At 42.0% G+C, this 18060-nt stretch overlaps 1 protein-coding gene across 3 annotated transcripts in view; it reads right to left on the bottom strand.

The window, feature by feature from the left end:
• The window catches only part of sema3fa (sema domain, immunoglobulin domain (Ig), short basic domain, secreted, (semaphorin) 3Fa), a 49438-nt gene extending 34276 nt beyond the window's left edge, over positions 1 to 15162 (bottom strand). For 2 of the 3 annotated variants that reach the window (XR_011310595.1, XM_069690752.1), the window contains exons 1-2: positions 14745 to 15161; positions 13016 to 13169 (exon numbers count right to left, since the gene is read on the bottom strand). Coding sequence is in view for 2 of the 3 variants with exons in the window: in XM_069690752.1 (XP_069546853.1) it covers positions 13016 to 13127 (112 nt within the window). In the remaining variant the exon portion in view is untranslated. Of the gene's footprint in view, positions 1 to 13015; positions 13170 to 14744 lie in introns of all 3 variants that reach the window. The other variant, XM_069690754.1, reaches the window with a different exon arrangement.
• Positions 15163 to 18060: the final 2898 nt, after the last annotated feature.

Here is an 18060-nt window from a genome sequence, read left to right as displayed (position 1 = left end):
CTCCACACCAGGAATGGAGAGAGATTTTTCCTTTATGAGTGGCCTCTCTCGCCCACTCTCACACTCCCTTTCCTATCTTCGTTATCTGTTTTTCATTCATCAGATCTGAACAGCAGACAAGTTCGATATTTTGTTTTTTTCTGCTTCGGGCTTGTTTGTTTGCGGCTTGCCATATTTTCTCTTGTAGCTTTTCCAGCAGCCTGGTTCTGATCATCTGAAGAACTAGTGAATCATTCGCACACAAAAAAAAAGAAGAAGAAAAAAAAAAGAAGAGTTTTGAGTGCTGAGAATATGATCTTGTGATTGTCATGTAATCGGGTGCCGCGATGAAAAATATGCAGCAACTAAGCTATTTACTGCCACGGTACCAACAATACCAAAAGTGTTTAAAGCACAGTCCATCCCATGATACTAAAGAGTGATGAAATGATGCCCTTCCTCTTGTAGGCCAGAGGTTATCTCCACAGCTGCGTCCTTATCTTAAGAGTTTATGTTCTTTTGCAGATTTATGAGAGTTTATTGCAAATGTATTATACTTAGCTTTAAGACAATCTTTACAAAAGGGGATGATTCCATCTAAGTTGATGTGATCCAATTTAAACACATAAAACACTCTAGCATAAAGGAGTTAATTTAAAAAGTGAAAACAAAAACTTCATACTTCATATTATTTACATTTTGTGTGTTGTATAGAAATTACAATGATACTTTCTTGTTGTGGAGCAGTTCCATGTTTAGAGATGCTTAGATATTACTTAGCAACAAAACCTGGATAACTGAAAGTGAGGAAATAATGCTGATTGAAGGATTGATGATTGAACTAAGTACAACAGCATGAGTACAATTTGGAAAATCTGGGACAATCTGCGAAACTTGAGCACATTTAACTGCACACACTTTTATACACAGATATTTTTTCAACCACAAAAACAACTTCTCGTGATACAACTCACAATTACACTACACTACACACTACACATGCAGTGTGGTGTAGGGGCAAAAAAAAGTAATGGTCTAATTGCTCATAATGCAATGATTTGTGAATAATTCATCATGCATAGATGGTTTAATAGGACAGTGTAATCCAGCCACGGTAGTGAAAAGGTAAATTTCATGCTGTGCACCAATCCTGTTTGTTCATGACACTAATCAAAGCCACAGACTAATGAATTCCAAGCATATTAGACGTTCTAAATGCGATTACACTTGAACAAAGCATGATTTGAATTGGAGCTCGTCCCAGTGTCAAAAGACATTTTTTTTGTTTCCTCTGTATGATTCTCAGCTGAATCGACCACATTAAAACTAGATCTGTCAGCCATGAAGAAAAAGTTTGGGCCTCTGTATTTGTGCCAGGAGGTGCAGCCTCTCTGAAAGGCTGTCTGTGCTCTTCCATCATTGTAGTGCGGTGAAGCACAAGGTCCGGAGGAGCACCAATTCATCCAACATGAAATCCTACAGAACATGAAAGCCCCGGATCATAGCCAAGCTTTGAGTGATGACCGTTTCGCCATTTGTGCCAAGAGGTGGAAAAGTGAGAGACGAGAATGACGAGAGAGCGAGCAGAGGGAGGTAAAGGACGGAGAGGGATGCTTTGAGCACTAATGCCGTGCCAATGTTGTATGCCACTCCCCCTCCGCTTCCCCGGGGACATGAATGAAGTAAATGAATGATGGACCCAGCCCACACAAACGCCCCTCTTCTATTGAGACTAAGCAGTCCATTCACGGGGATGAGTGAGGCGTCGACACCAACAACAACAATAACAACAGCAACATAGGAGGCCCTTACTCCCATTTCTCATTCATACATATGTATGCAGTAACACACATATGGCACAGACACCGGACAACACTGCCAACGCGCTGTGAGGGAACACCTAGAGAAGGTTCCTGAGAACAGGGCTCACTAACAAAGAATGGAGGCAAGGAGGCGTGAACGGGGCAGGCATGGAGGAAATCTTGGCATCACGTCAATGCAACCACCACAATGATTAGGGATGAGAGGCCATCTCCTCCCCTCCACAATCAGCACATTATCAGGGAGCCCATCAGTGTACGAACGCAAAAAATGTGGCCCGGAAACCTCGTGTTGCACCACATGCTGCCCTTCCTGTTCTACCCAGCGCTTCTCTTGTTCTTCCAGGACAACACGGGTTCAGGGGGTTCTTGAGAAATGACCTTCAAACTCAGCCATTACTCGCCTGAAGCTACAGCAGCTAATGGAACATTGGGGGGAATCCAAATCCCATTCAATCGAAATCAATCTCACGAGGAAGGCGTAACTATTTACCAAACATTTACATCTCAAAGTTTGAAGGTGGTTTCTGTAACCATGTAAGCATCTGACAGAGGCTCAGTTCACACCAGTTATGCATCATGCAGAGGGAATGTATGCAGAGCATATGAAAGTGGGAGAGGGTAGTCACTAAATGATGAAATACAGCTCTGACAGGAGGCAGGAGGAGAGGGAGGAATGTTCTGGCTTCTTCAATCCAATAGTGAGACACCACGACCGCAGCCTCCCACAGGATCATGGTCAGGCTCAACCTTGGCCTTCGTTTCTGCCATACTCACAAAGACAGCTGCTTGGTTCTTATCCAAGAGAGGTTTGACAAACTGGATCGCCAACACCTGAAAAATTTCATGAGGCTGCCCAGCTTTTGCCTAAAAACTTTGACCTTTCCTTTTAGGTAAAGAAACATTTCCTATAAAACATTGCCAAATTTGGCAAAGTGCGAGACGTTGATCGCAGGAACACTCAGCAAAAAGAAATATTTGGCTTTACATCATTTTGCGGTGTCGGGAAGAGATGCATGGTGCTAGACGCACTTTGGCTTTTGTCCAAGTGTTCCCCTGTGCCAAATTACTTACAACATTCCTTTCAAGACAATTTGTATGACAATATGTAAGTGTGAATAAAGTCAGCAGTTATCACCGACTCTAACGTCGGACCTTGCAGCACGAGGTTATTGCTCGGGCATCGGCACGGGGCTGAGTTGTGGAGGCTGTCCGAGCAGTCACCAACTGAAGGAAACCATCTCATCCGACACTTGTACACAGCTAATGGGAAGCAGACCCACAATCCCTCCACCCCCTCCCCCGAGTATGCCTTTGTGCACCCACGCTCCTCTCCTCCTTTTCATTCTCAAATCCCTCCATTTATCCATGCTCAGGCTGAGATAGCAAACCTGACACTGATGCCCTGTAGTCCATTAGCACTCTCACAGCCCCGTCTGATTCTGCTCTATTGCTCCCTTCACATGTTCCTCCTCTCAGTCCATCTTCCCGACAATCCTCATTTTTCTCTCACCCCTTATCTAACTCTCTCAAGTCTTCTTCCCTTACTCCTACTAAATATCTGGGCTGGAACAACACAAGTTCAAAAGACATTTGCAGCACATACAGTTGTTACTTTGTACTATATTTTTAGCATCTTAACTGTTAAAACTTTTGTTTATTGTGTCACTATTCTGTGGATGTGTGCTTTTGTGTGCTGTGCTGCGTATGCTTTTAAAAGAAGAAAGTTATTTGAATTGAATTGAACTTAAGTTCAGGATATCAGTCTCAGTCCATAGGGACCAAGCTTATCGCCACTTAAGTCGGTTTCAGCACCTAAGCTGAACGTTATCGGCTGCCATCCGAATCACCTTTGATGGCCTTGTATCCACACATACCAGGAATTTGACAACAGTTTCTCTCAATGTATATACAGAGAAAGACACATAAATAGACATATATACAGCTAAAAGACATATTTACAACTAAAGACGTATATCCAACTAAACAATGGTGCAGGACCACTGATATGGCTGGTAGGCCCTCCTCTACCAGCTCAGGAGGCCGTTATCAGTGACATATGACCGTTGGACAGTACAGGCAACAGGTGGACTTGTGTTGTCATGGTAACAATAATAAAGATGTGGTTAGCCTAATCTGATTATACGGTCGCGGTTTGGTTAAGGTTAGGCACCAAAACTACTTGAACAAGGTTTGGGTTCAAATATAAAAATGTAATATTTTAAGTTGGTTAATTTACATGCATAACTACAATAAGTCAACGCCGAGTTGGTTTTCACAGAAAACAGGAACAGCAGTATCCTGGGTCAAAGTCCACTGTTTGAACTGGAAAAAGAGAGTGTTTCGTATTATTAAATGATAATTCCATCAAAGGGTTAATCAATTATCAAAATGATTGTCAATTAAGATGCAGCTGATTGACTAGTTGTTTCAAAACTGCCATCCAGTTGGAGACAAAGCAAAAGCCTTTTTCACATAGAAAGCTTAATGAACTCAGGGTGCTTCCTGAAAGAGCAAATATATGTTGCTTGTCGTCATGTTGTGTGCCAGTATACATGATGTATACTTACAGTTACACTTTGAAAACAGCACAAACAAATTGATCTAGAGAATTTGGAGATATAAATTCAGATTAAATATATCTGGGCTGTAGCTAATCTGTCTTTTTTTTGTTTGTTTCTTAAATGCCAGGAAATATTAATAAACCTCTTAAGAGCCACAACAAATCCTATATTTGAGAAGCTGGTATTCTCAAATGTTTTGTGTTTTTGTTCGAAAAATGGATCTACCATTAAAACGATCGTTAAAGTTGATGTGAAGATTCATACAAATCAGTCTGGAAAAAAAAAAATCACTTAAATTAAAGACAGATTTTGCCATTTGAAAGAGTTTGGCAGATGGAATCAAAAGCTTTGCCACTTAATTGTTTTTTTTATTGGACAAATCAAATACAGGATCTATAGCCTGGCCACTACAGTATCGCTCTTTTATTGTGAGGCAACAAGCTATATAAAATCAGGTAGCATTAAGTTGTTATTCCAGGTTTAGGTTGTTTTGAGGTTTTTATGCATGGTCAACTAACACTGGGAGTAAAACACTATGGTACCATATATGTCAGTATGTAGCCCAAGAAAAAACCCCAAGTGCTCAAAATGGCCACCATACGAATGAGGTCAATGGCAATCCAGTAACGAGCTCCAAACACTGACAGACAACTGAAAAAGAACGATAGGTGTCTAAGGTAAACAAGTGGAGGGGTGCCCTTGACCTGCTGTCTCCTTAATTTCGGTTGAAGCTGCGAGCCCCCGAGGACTCCCACACCTCAGCTACATCTGGAGAGCACATCCAGTTGCGCAAAAAACAATCGCCCACTTATTTGCTCAATAAACTCTCCATTCCGCCACCACAACTTCACAAGATCACGTCACAGCCTCATCAAAGTCTACCGTTTTAGCAAATTCATTTTCACATTTGTCTCGACTAAACCTGGAAGACTTGATGCTGCCTGACTTCAGGATTTCCTGTGAACGGAGGAGACAACAGACATCTGGGGAAATAAGCACAAAGCTGTGATTGCATCCCACCTCTTCTCTGTGGAGAGAATCATTTGAACCCGATTCAGTTTGCGAGGAGTGACAGCTGGATGCTGCTATGGCAACCAAACCAAAGCAGTGTCACGGATAGCAGCTCTTTGCAGAAGAAGCTCTGCAAGCATGTGAGCACCCACACAGACAGTCACACAAACAAACAATGCAGACACAACCACATGGACTTGAAATGAATATTAAAAGACTCCCTCCCATTCTTCGCTGTCACTTTGAATCTTAAGTCAACCACCTCCGGTTAAAGCCGTCACCATCCCGCTCTCCGACTCTGCCTCGACCCACAAACGCCTGCCGTCCTCGTCAGCTCCCCCACCCTCCCGCAGGTGCTGAGGTTCATCACAGCCTGCATAATAATCTGCCCCTAAAATTGATTAATATCACACCTCTAGAACTACAGGATCTAGAAAGTGCTCAGAGGCGCAAAATAAAAACAATTACTAAGGCAAACGCTAACCACTTTCCTCAAACATGTTTCTCAAACACGAGGGAACAAAAAAGGCACGAGTCTGATGTACCACTGTGGCTTACATCTATTTTTATCCCGTCTGCCAAATTTCGATCAAAAAGATCGGCTGCGACCAAGAGACACAAACACACCAGGATGTACACAAGCAGGCGCCGTCTATCACACGTCCATCATTGCGTGGCTGTCTTTCAACCTCGGCTGAGTGTTGCCCCTCCTTTACAGAGCAGACAGAGAAGAGGAAGGGCTATTTATCGAACCTGCCAAAGAGTCTCCTACATGCAGACAAACCACTTCCATGGAGCATTTAAGTCAGAAACATCCAGTCACCAAGCTGATTGTGTACAAAACGAACAGCGAGCGGTAGCTAATAGAAACCTGAGGAAATTCCAGCAATTGAATTCGTTTTTTGTTTGTGTTCGGGGTCAGTGTGACAACTTTTAACATGCATGAGGAAGAGGGAAAAAAAAATCTGAAGAGGTCAGAATTGAAGCATCCGCATTTTGATATCATCAAGGTCATCAAAGTCGTATCTTCAATTGTGGCACAATGTTATGTTTGCTAATCGCAAGGACAGAGTATGCCTCTTCATAACAACAGCATCTAACACTAACAGATACTTCTATAGTTGTACTAGTGTTAAACTTTCATGGCAACAAAGCGGAAATAACTGAAATTGACTGTCATAACTCTATTTCACGACATCATCCATCTTCTAGCTCAGGAACAACGAGGGCATTGTTAAAATTAAACTATGAAAATGCAAACAGTGGTACAAATAACTCAAACCAGACGCCTTTCCTACTTTGCGGTTATATGTATAAAACTGTACAAGATGTACTTGTGGGTCATCTTCTCAAAAAACGCACACACATGTAGATATAAATTTAGCAAAGCACAGGTTTCACTGCCAGGTGAGGTGCAGGGAACGTAAACAAAACCCAGAAGTAGGGAGTTAAAATAAGGATTAAATCCAAGTTGCAATATGTGAATTTATACTTGGATAGGAGTTATTTGCACCCAAAGTAAAACTCATGTTATTTGTTGGCAGATCCCCAATTCTTCTTGACGAGCGTAATAATAATTTAACCCAAAAATATACAGGTTGGTTTCGCTGTTCATGTTCATTTGGAGGTCTGCTGCATCTCGCCTTGTTTCTGATGAAGCTGGTGTAAATCTGCTTCTCCCTGATGCAAATAATGAAATCTATGATTAAAATGCCTAATAGCAGGAATAATAAATAGGCGGGTGATTACGGTTTCATTTGGATGCTGTGCAATTTGATCACCACAGGGGGGAATTCCAGCATTAATAAGTGCTTGGGCTCTCTCTGCAGGCCAGCTACGACGATATATTCAAATTGGGGACAAATGTTGTTAATCTAGCTCCTTTCATCGGGAGCAACGATTTGTTTGTCTCCGGGACATCATGAAAGGGTGGGGAGGGGGGTAATTTGTAGTGAAAATGACTAAAGCGAGCAAAATAACGAAGACTGATATTTTTTCTTATAAACTTACCACTGCATGATATGTAAAGCCTTTTCTCCACTCCCTCCCTTACACATTGTCCTGCTTCCACACTGTTGTGCCTTCCTTTCAAGGAAAGTCTGGGCACTTTAGGGACCGACACCCCGCCCCCCCCCGCCCCCATTTCCCCTCCCCTCCCCTTTCGCCTTTTACATGTGCTAAAACATTGTGCCCCTACTGTGGGCGGCATGCTGGGTGCTCTCCTCCCTCAGCTCGCACTGCCAGCCTCTTATCAACAGGCAAATAGAGGGGGTGTGAGTGTGGAGTAAAGGCAGAGGAGGAGAATGACGAGACAGAGGAGGAGAGAGACAGAGAGAGAGAGATACCAAAAAAATAAATTAAAAAAAACAAAAAACAGAAAGAAACAGACAGGAGGGACACTATATTTAGCACGGGAGCTGTCGCCTTCTGTTTTTCTCTCCTGAATAATCATAGTTTGACAGAACGTATCCGGCAGAGCAGAGGTTGCTGGGATGCACCCCCCCCCCCGATCCCCCTCCCCACCCTCCCCCGGCCCCCATCCCCCAACAGCATCTCAGGAGAGAAAGTAGCAAAGTATTGTAATGATTGCTGGGGGCTTGCGTGCTACAGCCGCCGCATATTACTTAGCGGAAACCATTCTTCATTGCCATGACATTCTCCGACGGAGATAACAGGAAGCAGTTTTGGGCAACACACTGCCAACAGGTACAACGTCGCATGGTGTAGCGCAGTCAACTAACATGGCAACATGACTGAGGGACATTTTTAAAAAAAAAAAAAAGCTCTTCTCCCTCCACCATTTCTGAGAATTAGATTCCATGTCAGTCAGGGCAGTAGAGGGCCGTGACAAACTTGTACCAATGATGTATATCTGCTGGGGGAAAAAACGGTAAGCTTGCACAGCCGGTACATAGGATGTGAACAAGAGAAGGCTGTGAGGCAGTGGACACAGTGGTCAGCGTGGGAAAAAAAAAAAAAAAAAGCTTATTTGCTTCTGTGGATAAACATGCAGAGGAGTGCTTCTGCTTTTTTCCCGCTTGTTTCTCAAAAATAAATACATCACTTATTTATTTGACAAGAAATGCTGCTAGTGCAGGCCAATTATTTGCAAAAGCATTAATTGGCTTTTCATATCCTCAACAGTACTGGTTGTTATCCTCTGTTAACTTGAAGAAAAAAAAAAAAAAAAACATAACGCAACTCCTGACCCTTTTACTAATGATGGAAATTAAATGTATCCTGAATACACTGGCGCAAAGAAATCCTGGATCGGAAAAAGCTATTTGTAAAACATGTCTGCCTTTTCTAACCCCAGCTTGTATCAAATGACAAAACAATGCAGGTTTTGGGTTACTGTAAAAGTACTCTAAGGATTGAAACCACAAACCAACAGGATGAGGGAAACCCCATTAAAAATAAATAATGTGGCAACCCAACGAAATTAAACAATCCATCAAAAACTTTCTAATTCCCCTTGTGAATCTACCAAAAAAAAAAATTGACCCCAAAAAATACACAATCACAACATTAGGTACGAGCAAAAAAAAAAAATCTGGGAATAGCAATAACATCAGCACCACTATAGATGAGCATCATGATTATTTTTTTAATTAATCATGACAAATGGGGCAGTCTGTAGCTTGTCTGTACAATGCATGTCCCATTATGTTTAACATCTCTGATGATGCATGCGATATAGTATAATAATATCCACTGGAATGTGTAATGTGGTCTGATGTTGATAGGGTTAATTAATGACATTAGTTTTGTAGCCGAGCAGCAGGAAGGTTTCTGGGTTATGAGATTGATTTACTTGCAGACTGAATGAGTTTGCCATCTCCCCAGTGATTAGCCACTTCAACACCATTTTTTCCCCCTGCAGCCTCTTTGTTTGAAAGAGACAGATCCAGACAAGTGAAGGAGTAAACACACACGTGTCTAAAGGACTAGTGAAGATTTGTGTACTTCTTTTTTTTTTTTTTTTTTTTTTACATCTATGGGAGTGATGCAGGCAAGACCTTTATTTGTAGGCGTTGTCAGACATAAGATCCATCCTGCGAGGCCGAGGATCATGTTAAGCAGACAGGTTAGCTGTGCAAAGGCTTTCTCATTGATTGCTGAGACTTGATTGCAGCAAGGCTTGGCGGAGGCTCTTAGCTCTGTCTCCAGTGTCACAATTACATAACAAGTGAGCAGGTTGGGTGAAAAGCAAGAAGGGAAAATGTGCTTTGGTATCTATAATGCTTTCTCTTTTACCAGAGGAGTCAAAAAAAAAAAAGAAAAAAAAAGACACCAACGGTACAGGACCACCTACATAGAGGAGCGTCACACTGATATAATGTTTGGAAGACAAAAACTCCTCTCATACAGTAAATCTGCCAATGGAACATAATCTGTGAAAAGTGTCTATTGTTGTAGTCAGAAAGTTCAAACGCAGTAGCAGTAGCAGCTCCTAATTATTCAAGAATAAAGAAATGAAGGGCATGTCGCCATTTCTGATCTTAACCCTGAAAAATGTCAGGAGAGATGAGCAGATAGCGAAGTCTTTGTTCAGGCAATCAGCGAGCCATTACATGGCACAAAAAGACTGTCGCTGGGAATGCAAAGGCTGGAGGAACCGCCAGATTGTCCCTGAGAATTCGTCCAATTACAGGACTGCCAGGCTTTGTCTTTTTTCTCCAGGCTTTCTTCCCGGAGCTAACCTTGTACCCAGGTGTTCCACTGTGGACTAGGAGGCCGAAGAAAAACAAAGTTAAACACTTTCAAATGTGCCTGAGGATTAGCCCTAACAAGCTATTACTTGTTAATATAGTGCCATTCTCCCACAGTTTGAGGGCAGTTAACCTCGGGTGTGACTGGCTTCTGTTTGAAGGGTCACAACCTCGCTGAGCCCTGCGCACTAAAATAGCATGTGATTATAGACCTTGTTTAAAAGTAAATATAGGAGTCCTCAGCAGCTGATCTAAGCCAGTGTCCCTCAGTCTTTATGGCAAAGAATACACCTACATGACTGCAATGACCTTGTTTTGTAGGAGATCATCTTATAACTCACAAAAATATTTGAAAAACATATTTTCAAAACCTCACCTACACTTTTGAATTAATACACTGATAAAAAAAATAAAATAATAATAATTAAAAAAAAGAACAGTCACTGTGCAGAATATTGAATGCTGTGGGGTTGTTAAATTATCCTTTTAGTAAAAACACACTTTTTAGTTAGAGAGAGGCATTGCTGTCTGGAGTTTTGTGTGTGTCTTTGTGCTATTTGTCCAGCTCTTTTGAAGTCTGGGTTGATGATCTGCTTTGAATGGACATTCCTTTGGTCTTAGCCTCTGTTTGCTCACTTGGTCCTTATCACAGTTAATAACTCAGCCTGCACTAACATACTCAGTAGCTGCTTCAGGTAAAATGATCAGCTTAGGTATATAGTGGGGGTTTACATTGGAAACTTTCTTCTCTGAGATCTCAAAACATACTTATTTACTGGATTATTGTGCTTTTAAAGCAGAACACTCTCTCAAGGATTAAGCATGAAACATGTACTGGTATAGTTTGATTAGTGAACAAATATACTGTGTGTATATATATATGTGTATGTATGCATGTATGCATGTATGCATGTATGTATCTATATATATATGTATGTATATATATATGTATGTATGTATGTATGCAGGTATGCATGTATGCATGCAGGTATGCATGTATGTATGCAGGTATGCATGTATGTATCTATGTATGCATGTATGCATGTTTATATATGCACATGTACTGTATATGCCCCACTATCATGCTTTGATAAAGGGCAAATATTTGAAAGGCAAAGACAAAGTGTGAGTTCTCTCATAACAAAATTGGATTTCAGCCAAACATAGCAACATCTTCTCGACGAGCCTCACAGAATGCAAATAATCAGTGGAAAGTGATCCAGCGTAACCTTTGTGGATAAACATGCAGGGATGGGTCATGAAGGCACAAGGAGTTGTTTCGTTTTATCATCAAAACTGAAATGCTTATTAAAAATTAGCTGGATTATGTCATCACAAGGCCCTTATTACAAGTGAAGCATGTTGTATTCCAGCACTAGACTGATAGTATGAAGCCTAAGTATTTTCTTAAGCACACTGGCCCATTAGAAAATTAATAAAAAGCACATTACAGAAGTATTCCCAGTAGTACGCTGCAAAACCAATACAATTAAGGAATGCACAGCTTAGGTGCATTTCTAGTCTCCAGCTATCTGAAGTTGCTCTGCGAGGCATAAAGTAACCTCCAAAACTAATTAAAAACAAAAAGGAACTCAATTAAAAAAGACGTAGAAAATAAATGAACTCTTTTCTACCAACTATATGTGAGACCACTGGTGTGTGAAATCCAACTCAGTTAGGGACGGAGAGAAAGAGATGGGATTCAAGGGATGAAGACAGGGAAAACGAACAGATAAGCAAAATGTCCAAGGTGGTGAGACGGAGAACCAGCAAACCTTCATCAAGAGGGCGCTTCATTTAAAAGTCTGTTTTCATCAGTAAAACAATGCAAATTTCTCATAGTCCAGGATCGTCTGTATAGGCTGTTTTTTTTATTTATTTATTTATTTTTCAATTTTTTTTTATTTTTTATAAAAGCACTGTAGAAACACTTGACAGGCCGTTGCCAGTAAAGGAAAGTGTGATTTTCCTCATCAGTATACATTATTTATTTGCCACATCAGTGCTTTGATTTTCAGAGATGACTGTAGTTCTCATTCAGTGCTCTAAGCTGTTCACACCTGAGCAAACGTGATCTGACGTGTGGTGATCTCATAAAAGGAGAAGTCGGCAGAGTCTTATTTAAGTCTTCTTCAGACACAGGTACTCTAAAACCCCAAGAACAGCCATGGACATGAACGCTATGCCGGCACTGGCATGACAAAGCACCGGAGACTGCGTCGCTGAGAGCTATTTTAACAGGACAGTTCACCACACGCACGCACGCACGCACGCACGCACGCACGCACGCACGCACGCACGCACGCACGCACGCACACACGCACACACACACACACACACACACACACACACACGCACGCACACACACACACACACACACACACACACACACACACACACACACACACACACACACACACACACACACACACACACACACACACACACACACACACACACACACACACACACACACACACACACACACACAGGGTCTCATGTGGCACTGGCTAACATTCATACCGTGCTGAATCTGCACCCTGAGTGTGTGCCAAGCCAAGTGTTAAATCTGACTTGATTTCAGAAGGGAGCCGAGGTCACACAAAGGCCTGTTTTGGGGGACTAATAGCAGCTAGGCGATTGGATGAAGACATATTCTCAAGCCCTGAATAGACAGGACAATCAGCAGCACATCTCCCCATCCCTCTCATCAGGCCTCTCTCACACCGTCACACAATCAAACTCACTGTTGAGCGCTGAGGGGACAAACGCCAGGCTTGCCAAGACCTGAATTCAGCTGTTGCTAATAGTTAACCCGTTACAGTTATACGCAGAGATCAAGAAATCACAGGCTGAAGGCAAGAGTGAGTGTTATCACCGGTGATCAAATCTGCATCACAGAAACAGCATTATATTATGAGTTCCTTACCTTTAAAGGACAAGAAGATTCTGGGAGCAGACAGGGGCTCGTTGGAGGGGGAAAGCACACCAGATGATAAGGCCAGCACGGCCAGCAGCCAGCACAGTTTGTCCCACAACATTGTCCCTCTGTTTGTTAACAAAGGAGAAGGAGAGTCCAGGATCTGAGGGACAGACAGAGATGAGCATCAAACAACAAGCAAACCCTTTCAATTCACAAACCAACTGCAGCAACCAACTGTGGGTTGCTGAACCACAATAATAGATCGGTTTGCCGCATTGTGTAGTCTTTGGCTTTTTCGGTCCTGAGGTTTGCTGAAACTGGACCTGACTTCATGCAGCCTTCCCCGCTGTGCATACTTATTGGATATCTTACAGAGGAATTAAAATACTTGACTTGCTCTCAAAATCTTGACCAGTAAATTTTAATAGCCTGCAGTACAGGCCAAGAAAGGTAACCTGAACCTTCAGGGTTGCAGGAGTCTGGAAACAAAGTCTGCTCACTCAGAAATATATTCTCTGAATTTTTCATTGTAATATTCCTAAACGCCCACAATTGTCCTTGCTGGTGTTTGCTTCTGTGTGCTGTAAAGGAAACGGTAGGGATGGACAGTCTCCTTCCAGCTGCCATAAGAAGCCAATGTTGCCAGTCTCTAGTCTACAGATCTCCACTTTTCACAACCCTAAACAAAGACGCATTTTTGAAAGCTGCAATTAGAAAGTTAAGCGTTTCAAAATGATCACTATTATTTTACAGCAAGAGCAGAATTTCACCACATAGTGAGCTAACATGGAGTTGCTCCTAAAGCCTGGCGCGCACTGCCACTGCTCGCTGATGAAATCACAAAGCGCATCAACATGCGGTTATCCGCCACAAAGAGACCCGAAGATAAAAATCCACGTAAAAGGACCTGAAGACTCTCCAAGTTATCCGTGTGCGGACGAGGCGGCACCATTGCGCGTAACGCCAGCACTAAAACTTGGAAGAAACGGCGTTGAAAGGTGCCAAGTTTAGAAACAACAATACAATTTTTAGCGATGGGGCTTTTGCTGTAATCACCCGCGCATGTCACACTTGTAAACGTGGATCGGAGTCTGAGGTCAAGCTGTCAGTCAGGGTTTAAGATCAAGTTCCACACTGAGCCTTGAAGGCGCAACTCCAAAGCAGACCGTTAACCAAAATAAAGCCTGACAGGGCTTTGAGTTATGAGGACATGAACACGAACCACGTGTCATTTATAACACTATCTCAGATTTTAAACAGTCAGAAGTATCAGCTGAGTTAGTTTGAAGGTGCAGCATCACATGCAGCAAAAACAACAACAAAAAACAACTTTCGATCCCTCAAAAACTCAAGTTGCCCATCAACACACACGCACACACATAGGCGCACGCTCTCGCACACACGCAGCCTTTGAGTCTTGCCAATATTTCAAAACGGTACTTGCTCATTAAAAACGACCTCCCACGCGCCGGAGGAGACAGACCAAAAATATGAACGTACGCATGGTGAAGTACTAAAAACACACTATTTCTAATATGTAAGGCAAAATTATTTTTGCAGAACTTTAAACATGTATCCTATATATTAGAGCTTCTGTGCACATGCAGCGCAGGCATTATCCTGAATACGCCACTCCAACAAACGTGGCTTCCTATTGATTATAGAGCGCATCTGTCACAACAGACAATTCTCTTTTAACTTGTTATGTATCAAAGTAGCACTTGTTATGACCCACCTTCTAGTTACGTCCAGAGAATATTGTGATCTCGCAGGTGAACATTTAAAACCATCCACAGATTGTTTGAGCTCCTCTGTCCGCAGGCAGGAGTCTCAGTGTATCCGCCGCAGATCCTGCACGATTATCCCAGAGCCAAAACAAAGCTTGGATTTAAATGAACTTGACGCAGCCGCTTCAACTTGAAAGTGATCTCTAAATCGCATCAACAGATTCTGTAGGTTCCACAGAAGCAGGAGGAAAACAAAGAGTTGTTCCTGGAGACGGGCGGCGGAGAGGAGATTCAGCCGTGCGCAGCTGCGCTCAAGTGTGTAGTGCTGGGAAGCGGCTTTTTTGCAGGTGGATAGGCTGATGTCTCCCGGCTGTGGACACACCCATGGGGGAGGGAATCTACCTTAGCATCCCTTCGCTCCGTCCCTCCCCAAAATCCAACACGGAACGACTGCGCTGCACCTTCATACACTCCAGGGGGGATTACGCAAGTAAACTCGCATCACGAGAGCAACTTAAGATAAAATGTCAGCAGCAGGAGGGGATGTGGAGTTTTCATTTGCTCTTCAGCATTACATCTCCTCCTCAGTGATATACTGCTACAGTCACATAGCCCCAAAAAATTATTCTTTAAAAACGGAATGTATATTATCTATATACCTACCTATCTAAATCTGCTTTTAATAGTTAGCATTATGGAACAGATGGTTTGGCCAGCAGTCTTACTGTATGTCCAACTGCCAATAATCATCGTAGACTATGACATTTTCCACATGTTCAGATGCTGCAGGATTTTTTTTTTTTTCAATGACTGGGAAACATTTGCTTTCACTGTTGCCTGGAGAATGTCAGTGTGATTTGTTACTCAAAAGTTGATCCAAAGTGTTGAAAGTAAATGCTGAAATAAAACCGCCTCTGGTGGGACAGAATCTCGTTCCATAATCTTATTTCTGTAAGCATTTATCCTTGTAACCAAAAGTAGACATGAAGTTTACAATAGATTAAAACAAAATAAGTTTTTGCAGAGTTCTGGCACTAATAATATTAAGAATTCTATTCTATGTAATGATTAATTGCAGAATAAGCTATGAAAAACAGGCACACCCTGCAACATGAGAACTTGTGTTTCTGTACTGCAGGCTAAATACGGCCTTATTTTGTCTGAGTGAGGCCGTATTTTGCAACAACAACAAATTCATAATCTTTTGTGGTCGTGCAGAGGAGGCTTCTTTTTAAATTTTTTGTATTTACATGACCACTCCAGAATCAAATTTGGACTGAGGTCTTTTAACAACTTGATTAGCCTGTGACTGCCAGCTACTGTTTCTTGCGCGCTGACTGAAGCCAGCATTGCGTTGTGCCGACAAGTTTTTCAGATGGCCAGTTTGAGCCAAACTATTGTTCACTTTCTGCTCGTCTTGGCAGTCTTGTCGTGTGGAATATAGCGTTTGCTTTTTGCACGAGGAGTGAACCACTTGCTATATTTTGACTCGGGCTGAGACGAAAGACAATGGCTACAAGCTCACATAAGAAACCGTTGAAAAAAGGCCAAGTGCAGATAAGGTAGATTTCTCCCAACACCTCGGCGACCTGACAGAGGATCACAGGCTCTCGCCTCAGATAGGCATCAGATATTCATGGGCAAATGGAGCCTTAAATCTTTTAATCTCACTTGATCTCCCCTCTCCGATCACACTGGCTTATTTTGCTTCTTATCCAGTCAACGCACAACGCAGCTGACGCCCTGTGTGCATGCTTATTATTCCATAAATGATAAATACAGTAGCTTAGGTTTCATGCAGTCTTAGGGACATTATAATTGCTTTACAGTCAGACATAATCAGACAGGAATCTGGAGGATGAAAAGATTGTCATTTAAACACGGCTGTAGTGTTGATTTGCTGTTTTTGTTACCAGGATTAGATTGGTACAGTGGAGACTATAAAACCTTCACTACCACAAAACCTCCTGGGTGATAATTCCACTGAAACTTGTAAAACAACCACGCAACTGTAATATAAATTGCAATATCTATACTTATATTTCGTCATCACCTTTGCATTGAGAGGAAGTCTGATTTGTTACACAAAGTCCTCTGAGGCCCCTTTAAGCTCCACAGAGAATAAAAAGTAAAGAGACACTAAATCTCTGGCCGTGACTTTTCTGTCCTCTGATAGATGTCTTTGAGAAAGACAATTATTGCATTAGTTTATGTAAAAGAGGCTTTGCAGTGTGACTCCAGACTCTGATGGTCATAGCAGAGAAAGGAAAAGTGCTCAGCGTCAGCTTTTGCCATTAGAAGTGTTGAATTTCCTTTGATAGGAGCAAAAAGCTCAGAGAAAACAATTTCCCCCACACTTAAAGGCTCCGGCACACAAGGCAGAAGATATCGGTACGTTTCTCAGACCATCTCCAAAGACTATCACTCTTATTTTCACACACAAACAAGGCCCACAGTTTAGCAGGTGGGCATTCATGTTTAAAGAGTGGTTTGTGCACCAGACTGTACGGCTCTGTCAGATAACTTTTATATATATATATCTGAAACATAACTCTCAATCCCACAGGACTCACCAAGGATAAATCAGGGAAACAGTCTCTGTCCCCAAACTTCACACATCAGCAGTTCAAACAACCTCCAGTGAAATGTGTGTGGACCAGCCAAGTTTAATGGTGTCATTGCTGCGACCCTTTTTTGTTCCCCAGCTCGAGCTATTCTTATTTTCTCTCTTTCCTTCTTTCTTTCTTTCTTTCTTTCTTTCTCCTCTGTCCCGCAGCCAACAGCTGCATGTTGTTTCCTATATTTCTTTTTAATCAACAATATTATTCCCATCTTCAGGCCTCTGGTGGCCTCACCATCTGTCACTTGCGTGAGACAAGAGGAAAGCAATTATTGAATCCTGGCTTTGAGGAGCGCCCGCCTTCATAAAAGTCCCTCACGCTTTCCAGTTTTTCCTCTAGCTTTCTGTCGCAGCTATCTGAGGAGTAAAATGTGAAAGATAATGTTGAAACCAAAGATCACCGTTGGGTGCCAGACCACAGAGGCAAAACACTTTGAGGGATTCTGTGAAATCTGATGTAAAGACCTTTTGTTCTGCAGAGGAGAAGCCAGTTTAACACATCTGAATTTGAACACTGCTGGTGTTTTTTTTTTTTTTTTTTTTACAAATATTACATCACTTCACTTTTTTTTAAATTTTTTGTATTCCTTTTCCTGGAGGACTTGCATAGACACTGCATAGATTATCCTTGTCACTTTTATTGGGTTCTCTTAAGATGGTTCGTAAGAAACATTTGATGTTCATTTATCCTCTGCAACACTATA

Source organism: Brachyistius frenatus, unplaced genomic scaffold (assembly GCF_029030835.1).
Source record: "Brachyistius frenatus isolate BFR_SWC_R1_liver_20210118 unplaced genomic scaffold, ASM2903083v1 Contig_10, whole genome shotgun sequence".
In the NCBI taxonomy this organism is placed as follows: Eukaryota; Metazoa; Chordata; class Actinopteri; family Embiotocidae; genus Brachyistius; species Brachyistius frenatus.
Note: the sequence above shows the minus strand (reverse complement) of the source record. Positions and strands in the feature narration are given on the sequence as shown.